Source organism: Hyperolius riggenbachi, chromosome 12 (assembly GCF_040937935.1).
Source record: "Hyperolius riggenbachi isolate aHypRig1 chromosome 12, aHypRig1.pri, whole genome shotgun sequence".
Classification (NCBI taxonomy): domain Eukaryota; kingdom Metazoa; phylum Chordata; class Amphibia; order Anura; family Hyperoliidae; genus Hyperolius; species Hyperolius riggenbachi.
In genome coordinates this window covers 38,656,043-38,673,028 of record NC_090657.1, presented here as the reverse complement: position 1 = coordinate 38,673,028, position 16,986 = coordinate 38,656,043, and the positions used below count along the sequence as shown (strand labels likewise).

Here is a 16,986-nt window from a genome sequence, read left to right as displayed (position 1 = left end):
TCTGTTCAGTGGACTCGCCACTGTATACCTGTTCAGTGAACCCACCACTGTATACCTGTTCTGTTCAGTGGACCCGCCACTGTATACCTGTTCAGTGAACCCGCCACTGCATACCTGTTGTGTTCAGTGAACCTGCCACTGCATACCTGTTCTGTGAACCCGCCACTGTATACCTGTTCTGTTTAGTGAACCCGCCACTGCATACCTGTTCTGTTCAGTGGACCCGCCACTGTATACCTGTTCAGTGAACCCGCCAATGCATACCTGTTCTGTTCAGTGGACCCGCCACTGTATACCTGTTCAGTGAACTCGCCACTGCATACCTGTTCTGTTCAGTGGACCCGCCACTGTATACCTGTTCAGTGAACCCGCCACTGCATACCTGTTCTGTTCAGTGGACCCGCCACTGTATACCTGTTCAGTGAACCCGCCACTGCATACCTGTTGTGTTCAGTGAACCTGCCACTGCATACCTGTTCTGTGAACCCGCCACTGTATACCTGTTCTGTTTAGTGAACCCGCCACTGCATACCTGTTCTGTTTAGTGAACCCGCCACTGCATACCTGTTCTGTTTAGTGAACCCGCCACTGTATACCTGTTCTGTTTAGTGAACCCGCCACTGCATACCTGTTCTGTTCAGTGGACCCGCCACTGTATACCTGTTCAGTGAACCCGCCACTGCATACCTGTTCTGTTCAGTGGACCCGCCACTGTATACCTGTTCAGTGAACCCGCCACTGCATACCTGTTGTGTTCAGTGAACCTGCCACTGCATACCTGTTCTGTGAACCCGCCACTGTATACCTGTTCTGTTTAGTGAACCCGCCACTGTATACCTGTTCTGTTTAGTGAACCCGCCACTGTATACCTGTTCTGTTTAGTGAACCCGCCACTGTATACCTGTTCTGTTTAGTGAACCCGCCACTGCATACCTGTTCTGTTTAGTGGACCCGCCACTGTATACCTGTTCTGTTCAGTGGACCCGCCACTGTATACCTGTTCAGTGAACCCGCCACTGCATACCTGTTCTGTTCAGTGGACCCGCCACTGTATACCTGTTCAGTGAACCCGCCACTGCATACCTGTTGTGTTCAGTGAACCTGCCACTGCATACCTGTTCTGTGAACCCGCCACTGTATACCTGTTCTGTTTAGTGAACCCGCCACTGTATACCTGTTCTGTTTAGTGAACCCGCCACTGTATACCTGTTCTGTTTAGTGAACCCGCCACTGCATACCTGTTCTGTTCAGTGGACCCGCCACTGTATACCTGTTCAGTGAACCCGCCACTGCATACCTGTTCTGTTCAGTGGACCCGCCACTGTATACCTGTTCAGTGAACCCGCCACTGCATACCTGTTCTGTTCAGTGGACCCGCCACTGTATACCTGTTCAGTGAACCCGCCACTGCATACCTGTTGTGTTCAGTGAACCTGCCACTGCATACCTGTTCTGTGAACCCGCCACTGTATACCTGTTCTGTTTAGTGAACCCGCCACTGTATACCTGTTCTGTTTAGTGAACCCGCCACTGCATACCTGTTCTGTTCAGTGGACCCGCCACTGTATACCTGTTCAGTGAACCCGCCACTGCATACCTGTTCTGTTCAGTGGACCCGCCACTGTATACCTGTTCAGTGAACCCGCCACTGCATACCTGTTGTGTTCAGTGAACCTGCCACTGCATACCTGTTCTGTGAACCCGCCACTGTATACCTGTTCTGTTTAGTGAACCCGCCACTGTATACCTGTTCTGTTTAGTGAACCCGCCACTGTATACCTGTTCTGTTTAGTGAACCCGCCACTGCATACCTGTTCTGTTCAGTGGACCCGCCACTGTATACCTGTTCAGTGAACCCGCCACTGCATACCTGTTGTGTTCAGTGAACCTGCCACTGCATACCTGTTCTGTGAACCCGCCACTGTATACCTGTTCTGTTCTGTGAACCCGCCACTGTATACCTGTTCTGTTCTGTGAACCCGCCACTGTATACCTGTTCTGTTTAGTGAACCCGCCACTGTATACCTGTTCTGTTTAGTGAACCCGCCACTGCATACCTGTTCTGTTCAGTGGACCCGCCACTGTATACCTGTTCAGTGAACCCGCCACTGCATACCTGTTCTGTTCAGTGGACCCGCCACTGTATACCTGTTCAGTGAACCCGCCACTGCATACCTGTTGTGTTCAGTGAACCTGCCACTGCATACCTGTTCTGTGAACCCACCACTGTATACCTGTTCTGTTTAGTGAACCCGCCACTGTATACCTGTTCTGTTTAGTGAACCCGCCACTGTATACCTGTTCTGTTTAGTGAACCCGCCACTGTATACCTGTTCTGTTTAGTGAACCCGCCACTGCATACCTGTTCTGTTTAGTGGACCCGCCACTGTATACCTGTTCTGTTCAGTGGACCCGCCACTGTATACCTGTTCAGTGAACCCGCCACTGCATACCTGTTGTGTTCAGTGAACCTGCCACTGCATACCTGTTCTGTGAACCCGCCACTGTATACCTGTTCTGTTCAGTGAACCCACCGCATCAGTGCGCATACCTGTGCAGTTAAGTGAACCCACCTACCTACGTGAGTGCACGCAGTGTGATATACCACTCCGTGCATACCCGATATGGACAAAACAGGTAGAGGAAGAGGTAGTGCCAGAGCCAGAGGAAGGCCACCCGGCAGATCTGCGCGAGGTCGTGTAAATGTAATTTCGTGTGGACCTGGCCCACAGTACAGTGCTCGGAAGAAGGCACGTCACATCACCTCCCAAGATTGTCAGGACGTGGTTGAGTATTTAGCGACACAGAACACCTCATCTTGCTCAGCCACCAGCGCTACTACTAGCACCACTTCCGCTGCATTTGACACTTCGCAAGAATTATTTAGTGTTGAAATCACTGATGCACAGTCATTGTTGTTACAGCCAGATGAATTTTCACCAGCTCATATATTTGAGTTACCCGGCAACACTATGGATGTAACGTGTAAGGAGGATGAAGGACCTACTGATGGTGCATGTTTGGATTTGTCTGAGGCAAGCGAAGCTGGGCAGGATGATTACGATGATGACGATGATAGGGATCCTCTGTATGTTCCCAATAGAGGAGATGAAGAGGGGGACAGTTCAGAGGGGGAGTCAGAGAGTAGTAGGAGGAGAGAAGTTGCTGAAAGAAGCTGGGGCAGCTCTTCGTCAGAAACAGCTGGTGGCAGAGTCCGGCACCATGTATCGCCACCTATGTACAGCCAGCCAACTTGCCCTTCAGCATCAGCTGCTGAGGTGACGGTCCCCATAGTGCCCACATCCCAGGGTGGCTCAGCGGTGTGGAAATTTTTTAATGTGTGTGCCTCAGATCGGACCAAAGCCATCTGTTCGCTCTGCCAACAAAAATTGAGCCGTGGAAAGGCCAACACTCACGTAGGGACAAGTGCCTTACGAAGGCACCTGGAGAAAAGGCACAAACAGCAATGGGATGGCCACCTGAGCAAAAGCAGCAGCAGCACACAAAAGCAAAGCCACCCTCCTTCTCCTCTTCCTCCTCCATCAGGTGCATTATCTGCTTCTGCCGCTTTCTCCCTTCCACCTTCACAGGCACCCTCCTCCACTCCGCCTCTGCCCTTGAGCGGTTCCTGCTCCTCTGCCCACAGCAGCAGTCAGGTGTCCGTGAAGGAAATGTTTGAGCGGAAGAAGCCAATTTCGGCCAGTCACCCCCTTGCCCGGCGTCTGACAGCTGGCGTGGCGGAACTGTTAGCTCGGCAGCTGTTACCATACCGGCTGGTGGACTATAAGGCCTTCCGTAAATTTGTGGCCATCGGAACACCGCAGTGGAAGATGCCAGGCCGCACTTATTTTTCGAGAAAGGCCATACCCCAACTGCACCGTGAAGTTGAGAGGCAAGTGGTGTCATCTCTTGCGAAGAGCGTTGGGTCAAGGGTACACCTGACCACGGATGCCTGGTCTGCCAAGCACGGGCAGGGCCGCTACATTACCTACACAGCCCATTGGGTGAACCTGGTGGTGAACGATGGCAAGCAGGGCGCAGCGGACCAAATTGTGACACCTCCACGGCTTGCAGGCAGGCCTCCTGCCACCTCCTCTCCTCCTGCTACATGCTCTTCGCTGTCCTCCTCCTCCTTGGCTGAGTGGCAGTTCTCCTCTCCAGCTACACAGCCCCAGCTCCGCAGGGCCTATGCTGCATGCCAGGTAAGACGGTGTCACGCCATCTTAGACATGTCTTGTCTCAAAGCGGAGAGTCACACTGGAGCAGCTCTCCTGGCTGCTCTTAAGAAACAGGTGGATGAGTGGCTGACCCCGCACCACCTGGAGATAGGCAACGTGGTATGCGACAACGGCAGCAATCTGCTTGCCGCTTTGCATATGGGGAAGCTGACACACATACCCTGCATGGCACATGTCATGAATCTAGTGGTTCAAAGATTTGTGGCAAAGTACCCTGGCTTAGCGAATGTCCTGAAGCAGGCCAGGAATTTCTGTGGGCATTTGAGGCGGTCTTACACAGCCATGGCACGCTTTGCGGAAATTCAGCGCAAAAACAACATGCCGGTGAGACGCCTCATTTGCGATAGCCCGACTCGCTGGAACTCGACCCTGCTCATGTTCTCCCGCCTGCTAGAACAGAAGAAAGCCGTGACCCACTACCTCTACAACTACAGTAGAATGAAACAGTCTGGGAAGATGGGGATGTTCTGGCCCGACAACTGGACACTGATGGAAAATGCATGCAGGCTCATGCGGCCGTTTGAGGAGGTGACCAACCTGGTGAGCCGCAGTGAGGGCACCATCAGCGACTTAATTCCCTACGCTTACTTCTTGGAGCGTGCTGTGCGTAGAGTGGCGGATGAAGCTGTGAATGAGCGTGACCAGGAACCGTTACGGCAGGAACAGGCATGGGACCAATTTTCATCAGACCCAGCTGTTTCCTCAACACCTGCGGCAGCACAGAGGGGGGAGGAGGAGGAAGAAGAGAAGTCGTGTGCAGAAGACGAGTCAGACTCAGAGGATGATGAGCAAGGTGTTTCTTTGGGGGAGGAGGAGGAGGAGGAGGAGGGGACAGCGGCAGGAGAACAACCTCAGCAGGCATCGCAAGGGGCTTGTGCTGCTCAACCTTCCCGTGGTATTGTTCGCGGCTGGGGGGAGGAGGTTGACTTACCTGACGTCACTGAGGAAGAGCAAGAGGAGATGGAGGGTACTGGATCCGACTTTGTGCAGATGTCGTCTTTTATGCTGTCCTGCCTGTTGAGGGACCCCCGTATAAAAAAACCTCAAGGGGAATGAGCTGTACTGGGTGGCCACACTACTAGACCCTCGGTACAGGCACAAAGTGGCGGACCTGTTACCAACTCACCGGAAGGTGGAAAGGATGCAGCACATGCAGAACCAGCTGTCAACTATGCTTTACAATGCCTTTAAGGGTGATGTGACGGCACAACGCCAGCAAGGTACCACTGCCACTAATCCTCCTCCCGTGTCCACGCAGTCAAAGACAGGACGCTCCAGCGATCTCATGGTGATGTCGGACATGCGGACGTTCTTTAGTCCAACGCCTCGCCGTAGCCCTTCCGGATCCACCCTCCACCAACGCCTGGAACGGCAGGTAGCCGACTACCTGGCCTTAAGTGTGGATGTAGACACTGCTGTGAACAGCGATGAGGAACCCTTGAACTACTGGGTGCGCAGGCTTGACCTGTGGCCAGAGCTGTCCCAATTTGCCATCCAACTTCTCTCCTGCCCTGCCGCAAGCGTCCTGTCAGAAAGGACCTTCAGCGCAGCTGGAGGCATTGTCACAGAGAAGAGAAGTCGCCTAAGTCACAAAAGTGTTAAGTACCTCACCTTTATCAAAATGAATGAGGCATGGATCCCGGAGGGCTGCTGCCCACCCCAAGACTAAGTCAGTCCCCGCACACACAGCATCTCTGCCTGCACGCCGTGTGACTGGCTGCCTGGCCTGCCCCAAGAAGACTAAGTCGCTCCCAGTCCCTCCACACAGCATGTCTGCCTGCAGGCCGCTTGACTACCTTCTCCGCCACCACCAACAGGGTCCGGAACTCCAGGCGGATTGCTGAATTTTTTAGGCCGCTGCTAGCAGCGGCCGCTGTAATAATTTTTCTGGTGCGTGTACATGACTGCCTAATTTTTCTGGCTGCACTGCGGGCAGCTGCAACAACAAAAGAAAAGGCATGTACATGCGCCCATTCCCCTTCGTGATCATTACCTTGCCGTGGTGAAGGGGCTTGCGTATCACAATGAAGCAATGACCGGCGCCTAGATGAGTGTCTCGGGGGGCACACCCACGATAATAAGGTCGTTGCCTCATTGTGGTCAGACCAAATTTGATCAGCTGGACAGTCACTGTTCTGTCATTCAGCTACATCAGCCAGGCGACCATATGGGCTGTAAAGCCACCAAAACCTGCACTCTCGCCATGGTGCGCACCAGTCCAGCACGGCCGTCACTACACAAACAGCTGTTTGCGGTGCGTTACACGGTGAGTTTGGTGTGTCAGTGTGAAGCAGTACCTTAATTACACTACCTGATTGATGTATACACATGCAAGATGTTTGAAAGCACTTTAGGCCTGTCATTTAGCATTCAATGTGATTTCTGCCCTTAAAACGCTGCTTTGCGTCAAATCCAGATTTTTCCCCGGGACTTTTGGCATGTATCCCACTCCGCCATGCCCCCCTCCAGGTGTTAGACCCCTTGAAACATCTTTTCCATCACTTTTGTGGCCAGCATAATTATTTTTTTTTTTTTCAAAGTTCGCATCCCCATTGAAGTCTATTGCGGTTCGCGAACTTTAACGCGAACCGAACCTTCCGCGGAAGTTCGCGAACCAGGTTCGCGAACCTAAAATCGGAGGTTCGGCCCAACTCTATTAGGGAGCAGTTCTGCAAATCGCTAGAGGTTTTTGAAGCAGATTTTCAGAGCAATTCTAGGCATGTTTAGGGCCCATTCACACTTGTGCGTTTTCAAAGCGATTTCAGCTTTGCTGAAAATCGCCAGCGATTGGAAAAACGTGTGCACAATGAAAGTGTATGGAAGTGTTCTCATCTAAGCGTTTAGCGATTTGCCCTAAGGGCCCATTCACACTAGAAATCGCTAAACGCTAACACAAAACGCTGGCGTTTTTTCCTAGCGATTTTTCACTGTATAGAGAGCGATTTTCCAGCGATTAGCGTTTTGCGATTTCTAGTTCAATTCAAATACTTTTATTGAAACGCTAATCGCTCCAGAATCGCTCAGAAAACGCTGCATGCAACGCGTTTGCGTTTCAGCAAATCGCTAAACGCTTAGATGAGAACACTTCCATACACTTTCATTGTGCACACGTTTTTCAAATCGCTAGCAATTTTCAGCAAAGCTGAAATCGCTCTGAAAATGCACAAGTGTGAATGGGCCCTTAGAGGATTTCTAAACATGTCTAGAGTTTTTTGGAGCGTTTTTGTGTAGCAGATTTCATATTTTGTTACAGTAAAGATGTTACTGAACATAACAAACGCCTGGAAAACCGCTCTGATCTAGCGTTTTTCAGAGCGGGTTTCCACTTTCCTATACTTTAAGGCCCCATTCACACTAAATCGCTTTTCAGGCGATTTCAGCATCGCTGGAAATCGCTAGCATTTTGAAAAGCGCTCGTGCAATGTTAGTCTATGTGGCTGTTCTCATTTAAAGAGAACCTGTACTGAGTAAAAATATTTAAAATAAACACATGAGGTAACTACAAATGAAAATTACAGAGTTACCTTGCCATCAGTTCCTCTCAGAAGCTCACCATTTTCTTCTGACAATAATCCCATCCAGTTCTGACAATATTTTGTCAGATCTGAAATATATCAGTTGCTGTCAGTTATAGCTGAGAGGAAAACGGATGTACCAGGCAATGTCCATGTTTCCCTATGGCTTAAGTGGGCGATGTTACAGTTTAACTGTGTGCTGACCAGAAAGCTGTTATGGGGTAATGGCTATTTTCAAAATGGAGGACGGAAAATTCCCTTGATCACAGTGAACAAATAGGACGCAGGACAGGAGAAAGACACTGAGGAGTAGACTTCATGGAAGGTAAGTATGACTTGTGTATGCCTATTTTGAATTTTATTTTCAGTACAGGTTTTCTTTAAGCGTTTTGCGATTTGCAGCAATTAGCTGAAACGCAAACGCGTAGCCTGCAGCATTTTCTGAGCGTTTAGCGCTTCAATGTTCAGCGCAGCAATGCTCAATGCAGAAAAAAAACGCTTCCCATACAGTGAAAAATCGCTGAAAAGCCTCTAGAGGAAAACGCTGGAAACCACCAGAAAATTGGTTAGCGTTTAGAGATTTCTAATGTGAATGGGGCCTAACATTGAGGCAGAAACGCCTCAGAAATCTAAAAAATGCTGCAGGACAGGAGTTTGCGTTTGTGGAAAAAACGAACCGCTCTGGTGTGCACCATCCCATTTACATTTATTAGCCAAGCGGTTTTCCCCTGCGAGCATTTTTAAAAACGCTACAGAACCGCTCTCGTGTGCACCAGCTCTCTCTGTATCAAGCCTCACATATATAGATGACATATTGTATGTCTGCAGGGGTGTTTGTAGCCTTTTAACACTCCAGGCAAGAAGTCCTGTCTCTCCCCCCCCCCCAGCATCTTTACTCACCACTCGCTCTAGTGCCCAGCATCTCCTACCACATGTAGCGTGATTACATGCTACATGACAGGAGTGAGATGCCAGCACTAGAGGGAGCAGAAAACAGACAGTATGGTCGCACAGGCACAGAACTGGTCTCCATAATGAACTACCTTTACACACTGGGCTGAGGGAGTGCAGAAGGTGGACAGTAACAGATAGTGGGACAAGGGTACAGAAGGAGGCACAAAGGGGGACAGAAGGAGGCACAAATGGGACAGAAGGAGGCACAGAGAAACCCACACAGAGATGGATCATCCACAAGGCAACTTAGACAGGTGCCTAGGGCCTGGAGAGAGTCTAGGGCTTATGCTAGCCCTCAACAAATCTTGCCAAAAATGCTAGATGGCCATCCAGGGTGAGCCCAAATCCGTTGCTTGCCTAGGGTACCAATTCAACGTAATCCATCTCTGAACACACAGGGGAGCAGAGGTGGCACAGGGGGACTGAAGGTGGCATGGAGACAGAAGGAGGCACAAGGGGACAGGAGGAGGCACAGGGGGACAGAGGGATACACGAGGGAGCAGAGGTGGCACAGGGGGACTGAAGGTGGCACAGAGAGACAGAAGAAGGCCCAAAGTGAGACAGGAGGAGGCACAGGGGGACAGAGGGATACACGAGGGGGCAGGGGTGGCACAGGGGGACTGAAGGTGGCACAGAGAGACAGAAGAAGGCCCAAAGTGAGACAGGAGGTGGCACAGGGGGACAGAGGGATACACAAGGGGGCAGGGGTGGCACAGGGGGACTGCGGGTGGCGCAAAGGGGGACAGAAGGAGGCACAAACACCCATGGGTGTGGCTTCATTCAGCAGGTGTGGCTTATTTTGGGGCGGTGCTTATTTTAGGGGTGGGGCTTAACCAGGGGCATGGTGTCCCCCAGGACCAATGGCATTCCAAGCAGTGGCCTGGAATGCCTATTCCTGAAAACGCCTCTGTATGTCTGGATCTTTAACAGTCATTCTCCCTGTGCTCACTCCCTCTAGTTATACACAAAGCCCTGCCACATGGTACTGTGAGGCTGCCTATAAGAAGAGCCTTACCAGAGTCAGAAGGGATGGACGGCACTGCAACAGGCATTGGTGTCACGAGACAGGAACAAGTTTCTGCCTTTCCTCAGGAAATTATGAAAGGAGAACTGCAGCAGAAGAATACTGAAATGTAAAAAACAAAGACAAACAAAGCCGGTTTAGTTATACTCTGGTCCAAATCCCACCTCATAGAGCCATAATAATCCATGCCTTGCACTGATGAGGAGCAATCACTCTGACACAGCTGTACACATGCTGGATTAATATGGCTCTGTGAAATTAGCAGGTTTAGCAGTTCTGGATGTGCGCCTGCCTTTCAGGGACATAAGATGATTTGCATAATCAGCAGTGCTGCATCGTGGGGGATGTTCCTTGATCCCTGAAAGCTGAATAATTGCAAATACCTTTGTGTATGTACATGTACGCTGCCGGTGGGTGGACCACAGGGTGAGATGAACGATGGCGTTAAATACTATTCCCCCTCCAAGTCGTAGCAACTGGGAAGAAGTAATTTGAGGTCCACTGATCACCGGAACCCCAAATAACTACAGTGGGGTGCGAAAGTTTGGCAATGTTAATCGTCATGATTTTCCTGTATAAATCCTTGGTTTTGTTAGGATTTAAAAAATGCAGTTAAATATATCATATAGGAGACACACACAGTGATATATTTGAAAAGTGAAATGAAGTTTATTGGATTTACAGAAAGTGTGCAATAATTGTTTAAACAAAATTAGACAGAAATGAAATGAAACGCTTCCTACAGGTTTCAATGAGAGTCTGGATACTGGTTGAAGGTATTTTGGACCATTCCTCTTTACAAAACATCTCTAGTTCATTCAGATTTGATGGCTTCCGAGCATGGACAGCTCTCTTTAACTCAAACCACAGATGTTCAATTATATTCTGGTCTGGGGACTGAGATGGCCATTCCAGAACGTTGTACTTGTTCCTCTGCATGAATGCCTTAGTGGATTTTGAGCAGTGTTTAGGGTCGTTGTCTTGTTGAAAGATCCGGCGCAGCTTCAGCTTTGTCACTGTTTCCTGGACATTGGTTTCCAGAATCTGCTGATACTGAGTGAAATCCATGCCTCCCTCAACTTTGACAAGACTCCCAATCCCTGAACTAGCCCCACATCATGATGGAACCACGACCATATTTTACTGTAGGTAGCAGGTGTTTTTCTTGGAATGCTGTGTTATTTTTCCTCCATGCATAATGCCCCATGCTATGCCCAAATAACTCAATTTTAGTTTCATCAGTCCACAGCACCTTATTCCACAATGAAGCTGGCTTGTCCAAATCTGCTTTAGCATGCTTCAAGTAGCTCTGTTTGTGCTGTGGGCGGAGAAAAGGCTTCCTCTGCATCACTCTCACATACAGCATCTCCTTGTGTAAAGTGTGCCGACTGGTTGAAAGATGCATAGTGACTCCATCTGCAGCAAGATGATGTTGTAGGTCTTTGGTGCTGATTTGTGGGTTGACTAACTGTTTTCACCATTTGTTGCTTCTGTTTATCGAGATTTTTTTTTTTTTTTTGGTCTGCCACTTTGATCCATGACTTGAACTGAACCTGTGGTCTTCCATTTCCTCAATATGTTCCTAACGGTGGAAACAGACAGCTGAAATCTCTGAGACAGCTCTTTGTATCCTTCCTAAACCATGATGATGAACAATCTTTGTCTTCAGGTCATTTGAGAGTTGTTTTGAGACCCCCATGTTGCTACTCTTCAGAATAAATTAAAAGAGGAGGGAAACTTACAATTGACCCCCTTAAATACTCTTTCTCATAATTGTGTGTCGGCCAGGGGTCACTGAGCTTACCAAGCCAATTTGAGTTCCAATAATTAGTTCTAAAGGTTTTGGAATCAATAAAATGCCCACATTTATGCACCTGCCTAATTTTATTTAAACAATTATTGCACACTTTCTGTAAATCCAATAAACTTCATTTCACTTCTCAAATATCACTGTGTGTGTCTCCTATATGATATATTTAACTGACATTTTCTTTTCGTAACAACCAACGATTTATACAGGAAAATCATGATGATTAACAAGGTTTCCCAAACTTTCGCATCCTACTGTATAGTGGCACCCAAGTTACGTGCTACACAGCTGGCACCCGGGCTCCAAAAGCACCTGTTTTGATACCTTCCAGGGGCATAACTATAGGCCCTACAAAGGATGCAGCCACAGAGGGCCCCAGACGCTGCAGAGGGCCCCGTAGGGGGGGAAGCTTATTTTCCCTGTCCTAAGAGACTGACAACTAAGCATGGAGAGAAAAAAGTGTTCTGCTGTCTGCACAATTTTTCTAATAACTGCATCTGCTCAGCCACTGATAAGGAATCATACAAAGATCTGTAGATAGAGATGGCCCGAACGGTTCGCCAGCGAACGGTTCCCGGCAAACTTCCGTGGTTCGCAATCACGGCGAACCGGGAACTTTTCCGGAAGTTCGGTTCGCCCCCCATAGTGCACCATTAGGGTCAACTTTGACCCTCTACATCACAGTCAGCAGGCACATTGTAGCCAATCAGGCCACACTCCCTCCTGGAGCCACTCCCCCCCCTTATAAAAGGCAGGCCCTGCCAGCCATTACACTCACTCGTGTGCCTGCAGTAAATAGAGAAGGGACAGCAGCTGCAGTGCAGACTCTCTCTCTCATAGGGAAAGATTAGTTAGGCTCTTGTAGGCTTGTTAGCTTGCTCCTTGCTGGTTCTTATTGCTAAAATAGCACCCCACAACAGCTCTTTTGAGAGCTAATCTTGTTCTTGTGATCTATTTTTTTTCTGTGTGACCCACTGACACTTATGTTGCATAGACAGCCTTGATAATCCATACTGTGTGTATGCCACTGCCAGGCCCAGCACATTCAGTGTGTGTGTGTGTGTGTGTGTGTGTGTGTGACAGGTGCACATTGTAATATCCAGTCCTATATACCTACTACCTGTTGTTCACAGTGCACCCACCCACCTACGTGAGCACATGCAGTTAGATATACCACTTTTTGCATACCTGTTAACTGCACCTGTGTGACTGACTGCACATTGTATTAGTCAAGTCAGTGCATAACTCACTTTATCCCCCCAATATGGACAAAACAAAAGGCAGAGGCAGGCCACCTGGCAGGTCTGTTTGAGGTCGCGCTGTCAAAGTACAGTGTTCAGAAGAAGACACGTGCCATCAACCCCCAATATTGTCAGGACGTAGTTGACTATTTAACACAGAACACCTTGGAAGCATGGAAGCGTGACATATCTTCCTCCTCCTGCTCTGATTCTGGCACCCCTCTTAACACTCAGTCGGCCGCCACCACCAAAGTGCCATAACCCCCGGGGCTCAGCGGTGTGGACATTTTTTTTGTGTTTCTGCCTCAGATGAGAGCAATGCCATCTGTACTCTCTGCCACCAAAAATTGAGATGTGGAAAGACCAAGACCCGGGACAACTACCTTACGAAGGAACATGATTACAAAGCACAAACTGCACTGGGATGACCAACTGAGGGAAAGCAGCACACAAAAGCAAATCCACACACCGCAGTGGAAGATGTGCAATTATTTCTCAAAAAAGGCAATACCCAAACTGTACTGTGATGTTGAAAGGCAAGTGGTGTCATCTCTGACACACAGCGTTGGGTCAAGGGACCATCTGACCATGTGGTCTGCAAAGCACAGTCTGGCCTGCCCGAAGACTAAGTCGCTCCCCACACACAGCATCTCTGCCTGCACGCCATGTGACTGCCTGCCCCAAGACTAAGTCGCTCCCCACACAGCATCTCTGCCTGCAGGCCGCTTGACTGCCCAAGATAAGGTTGTTGCTTCATTGTGGACAAAACTAATTTGATCAGCAGCAGCTGGACAATCACCGCAGCCTGGCGACCAGATGGGCTTGAAAACCGCTATCGCCTGCACTCTCGCCATGGTGCGCACCAGTTCAGCACCGCCGTCACAACACAAACAGCTGTTTGTGGTGCGTTACACAGTGAGTTTGTTGTGTCAGTGTGAAGCAGTACTCTAATTACACTCCCTGATTGATGTATACACATGCAAGATGTTTGAAAGCACTTTAGGCCTGCAATTTAGCATTCAATGTGATTTCTGCCCTTAAAAACGCTGCTTTACGTCAAATCCAGATTTTTCCCCGGGACTTTTGGCATCTATCCCACTCATCCATGCAAAAAACTCAGATGTTAGACCCCTTGAAACATCTTTTCCATCACTTTTGCGGGCAGCATAAATTTTTCTAGTTTTCCAAGTTCGCCTACTCATTGAAGTCTATTGCGGTTCGCGGAAGTTTACGCGAACCAAACTTTTTGCGGAAGTTCATGAACCCGGTTTGCGAACCGAATATCGGAGGTTCGGGTCATCTCTGTTTGTAGACAGTCCTTGTTCAATTTGCAGCAGGGTCTTGTGTACAGCCTGCACCCCCCAACCTCTCCACCCCCTTCCCAAGTGCTGTGTACTGTAGTGATGCTGGAGGAGTCTGCAGAGCCAGTTCTGCTTCATCAGAGATGGGCAGAGTGAGTGTAATAAGCTGAGGCTGGAGCACACTTGTCTGTCAGTTTTCTGTATGCGTTTTCTGCATGCCATGTGTGTCTGCATGTGTGAAACATTCAGGTTTTGTCACAGAGGCTAATGTAATTTTATAGAGAAAATGCCTGCTGTGCTTGACTGATGTCTGTTTTTATCTACATGGGGAAAACACATTACAGTGTGCACTAACCAATGGAATAAATAACATTGGTTCTCAGTTTACCTGCGCAGAAAGCGAAGAGTGGGGGCCCAGTGATTTCTAATTATGCCTCTGATGCCTTCTATTTTTTTTAAGAAGGCAAATGCATATTTAGTAAATGTGTGGTGTTGCGTCTTTTGCTTATTTATTTAGTTCATTTTTATTTACTTCTGTAGTAAAGTGACATTATTTTCTGTTAATTTTTCCTGTGATAAATGAAATGTTAATTTGTAACATTGTTTGTATTATTTGTATTCTTTTTTTTTTTTCCCCCCTCCTCTGTCAGTTTGTTTGTTGTTATTTCAGGTCTTGCTCATAATGTTAAAAAAAAAAAAATTCTGAAACCAATGTTTAAGATTAGGATTATTTTTGTTGATGACAGACTGAGATAAGGTGGCAACTTTTATAATAATCTAGGCATACCAAGAGTCTCAAAATATGCTTCAGTGTAACCATAGCAACAGCACATCCCAAATTTTAATTCCAATGCTCAGAGCTGCTCCTCTGTTGTACTATAGGCACACCCTGTAGCTATTCCCAGATTACCTGTCTCGTCTTAGGCTACGGTTCCACTAGGGCAGTGATGGCTAACCTTTCAGAGGCCGAGTGCTCAAACTGCGACCTAACATTGACTTAATCACCAACAGGGGGGGTTGCCATGACATTGTATGGGCGGAGCTAACGTAATGATGTGACGAGGCATAAGAAAGCAGTGTTTCCGCCATGATGTGGTGAAACGAGGATTCGCATCAACTCTGTGATGCTATTTTTTTAGTATACCCGCCGTAACCCCAAAGCAGCAAATATAGCCAACTATGATTATTAAATAATAAATGCAGCAACAGTTACCCCAGACACCAGAAAATAAACACAATGTGGGCAAAATTTCAGCAGAAAATAAACGCAATGTGGGCAGCATTTCAGCAGAAAATAAACACAGTGGGCATCATTTCACCAGAAAATAACGCATTGTGGGCTACATTTCACCAGAAAATAAACGCAATGTGGGCTACATTTCACCAGAAAATAACGCAATGTGGGCTACATTTCACCACAAAATAACGCAATGTGGGCTACATTTCACCAGAAAATAACGCAATGTGGGAAACATTTCACCAGAAAATAATGTAATGTGGGCAACATTTCACCAGAAAATAGACGCAGTGGGCCACATTTCACCAGAAAATAGACGCAGTGGGCCACATTTCACTAGAAAATAGACGCAGTGGGCCACATTTCACCAGAAAATAGACGCAGTGGGCCACATTTCACCAGAAAATAGACGCAGTGGGCCACATTTCACCAGAAAATAGACGCAGTGGGCCACATTTCACCAGAAAATAGACGCAGTGGGCCACATTTCACCAGAAAATAGACGCAGTGGGCCACATTTCACCAGAAAATAGACCCAGTGGGCCACATTTCACCAGAAAATAGACCCAGTGGGCCACATTTCACCAGAAAATAGACCCAGTGGGCCACATTTCACCAGAAAATAGACCCAGTGGGCCACATTTCACCAGAAAATAGACCCAGTGGGCCACATTTCACCAGAAAATAGACCCAGTGGGCCACATTTCACCAGAAAATAGACCCAGTGGGCCACATTTCACCAGAAAATAGACCCAGTGGGCCACATTTCACCAGAAAATAGACCCAGTGGGCCACATTTCACCAGAAAATAGACCCAGTGGGCCACATTTCACCAGAAAATAGACCCAGTGGGCCACATTTCACCAGAAAATAGACCCAGTGGGCCACATTTCACCAGAAAATAGACGCAGTGGGCCACATTTCACCAGAAAATAGACGCAGTGGGCCACATTTCACCAGAAAATAGACGCAGTGGGCCACATTTCACCAGAAAATAGACGCAGTGGGCCACATTTCACCAGAAAATAGACGCAGTGGGCCACATTTCACCAGAAAATAGACGCAGTGGGCCGCATTTCACCAGAAAATAGACGCAGTGGGCAGCATTTCACCAGAAAATAGACGCAGTGGGCAGCATTTCACCAGAAAATAAACGCAGTGGGCAGCATTTCACCAGAAAATAAACCAATGTGGGCTACATTTCACCACAAAATAACGCAATGTGGGAAACATTTCACCAGAAAATAATGTAATGTGGGCCACATTTCACCAGAAAATAGACGCAGTGGGCCACATTTCACCAGAAAATAGACGCAGTGGGCCACATTTCACCAGAAAATAGACGCAGTGGGACACATTTCACCAGAAAATAGACGCAGTGGGACACATTTCACCAGAAAATAGACGCAGTGGGACACATTTCACCAGAAAATAGACGCAGTGGGACACATTTCACCAGAAAATAGACCCAGTGGGCCACATTTCACCGGAAAATAGATGCAGTGGGACACATTTCACCAGAAAATAGACCCAGTGGGCCACATTTCACCGGAAAATAGATGCAGTGGGCCACATTTCTTCAGAAAATAGACCCAGTGGGCCACATTTCACCAGAAAATAGACCCAGTGGGCCTCATTTCACCAGAAAATAGACCCAGTGAGCCAC

The 16,986-nt window shown here is 48.3% G+C and overlaps 1 protein-coding gene across 2 annotated transcripts in view; it reads right to left on the bottom strand.

Moving 5' to 3' along the window:
* The window catches only part of MPP2 (MAGUK p55 scaffold protein 2), a 93,706-nt gene that overhangs the window by 51,483 nt on the left and 25,237 nt on the right, over nt 1–16,986 (bottom strand). For both annotated transcript variants that reach the window (XM_068262568.1, XM_068262567.1), the window contains exon 2: nt 9,723–9,833. In XM_068262568.1, the coding sequence (XP_068118669.1) occupies nt 9,723–9,759 (37 nt within the window). In that variant the 5' untranslated portion in view covers nt 9,760–9,833. The remainder of the gene's footprint in view (nt 1–9,722; nt 9,834–16,986) is intronic.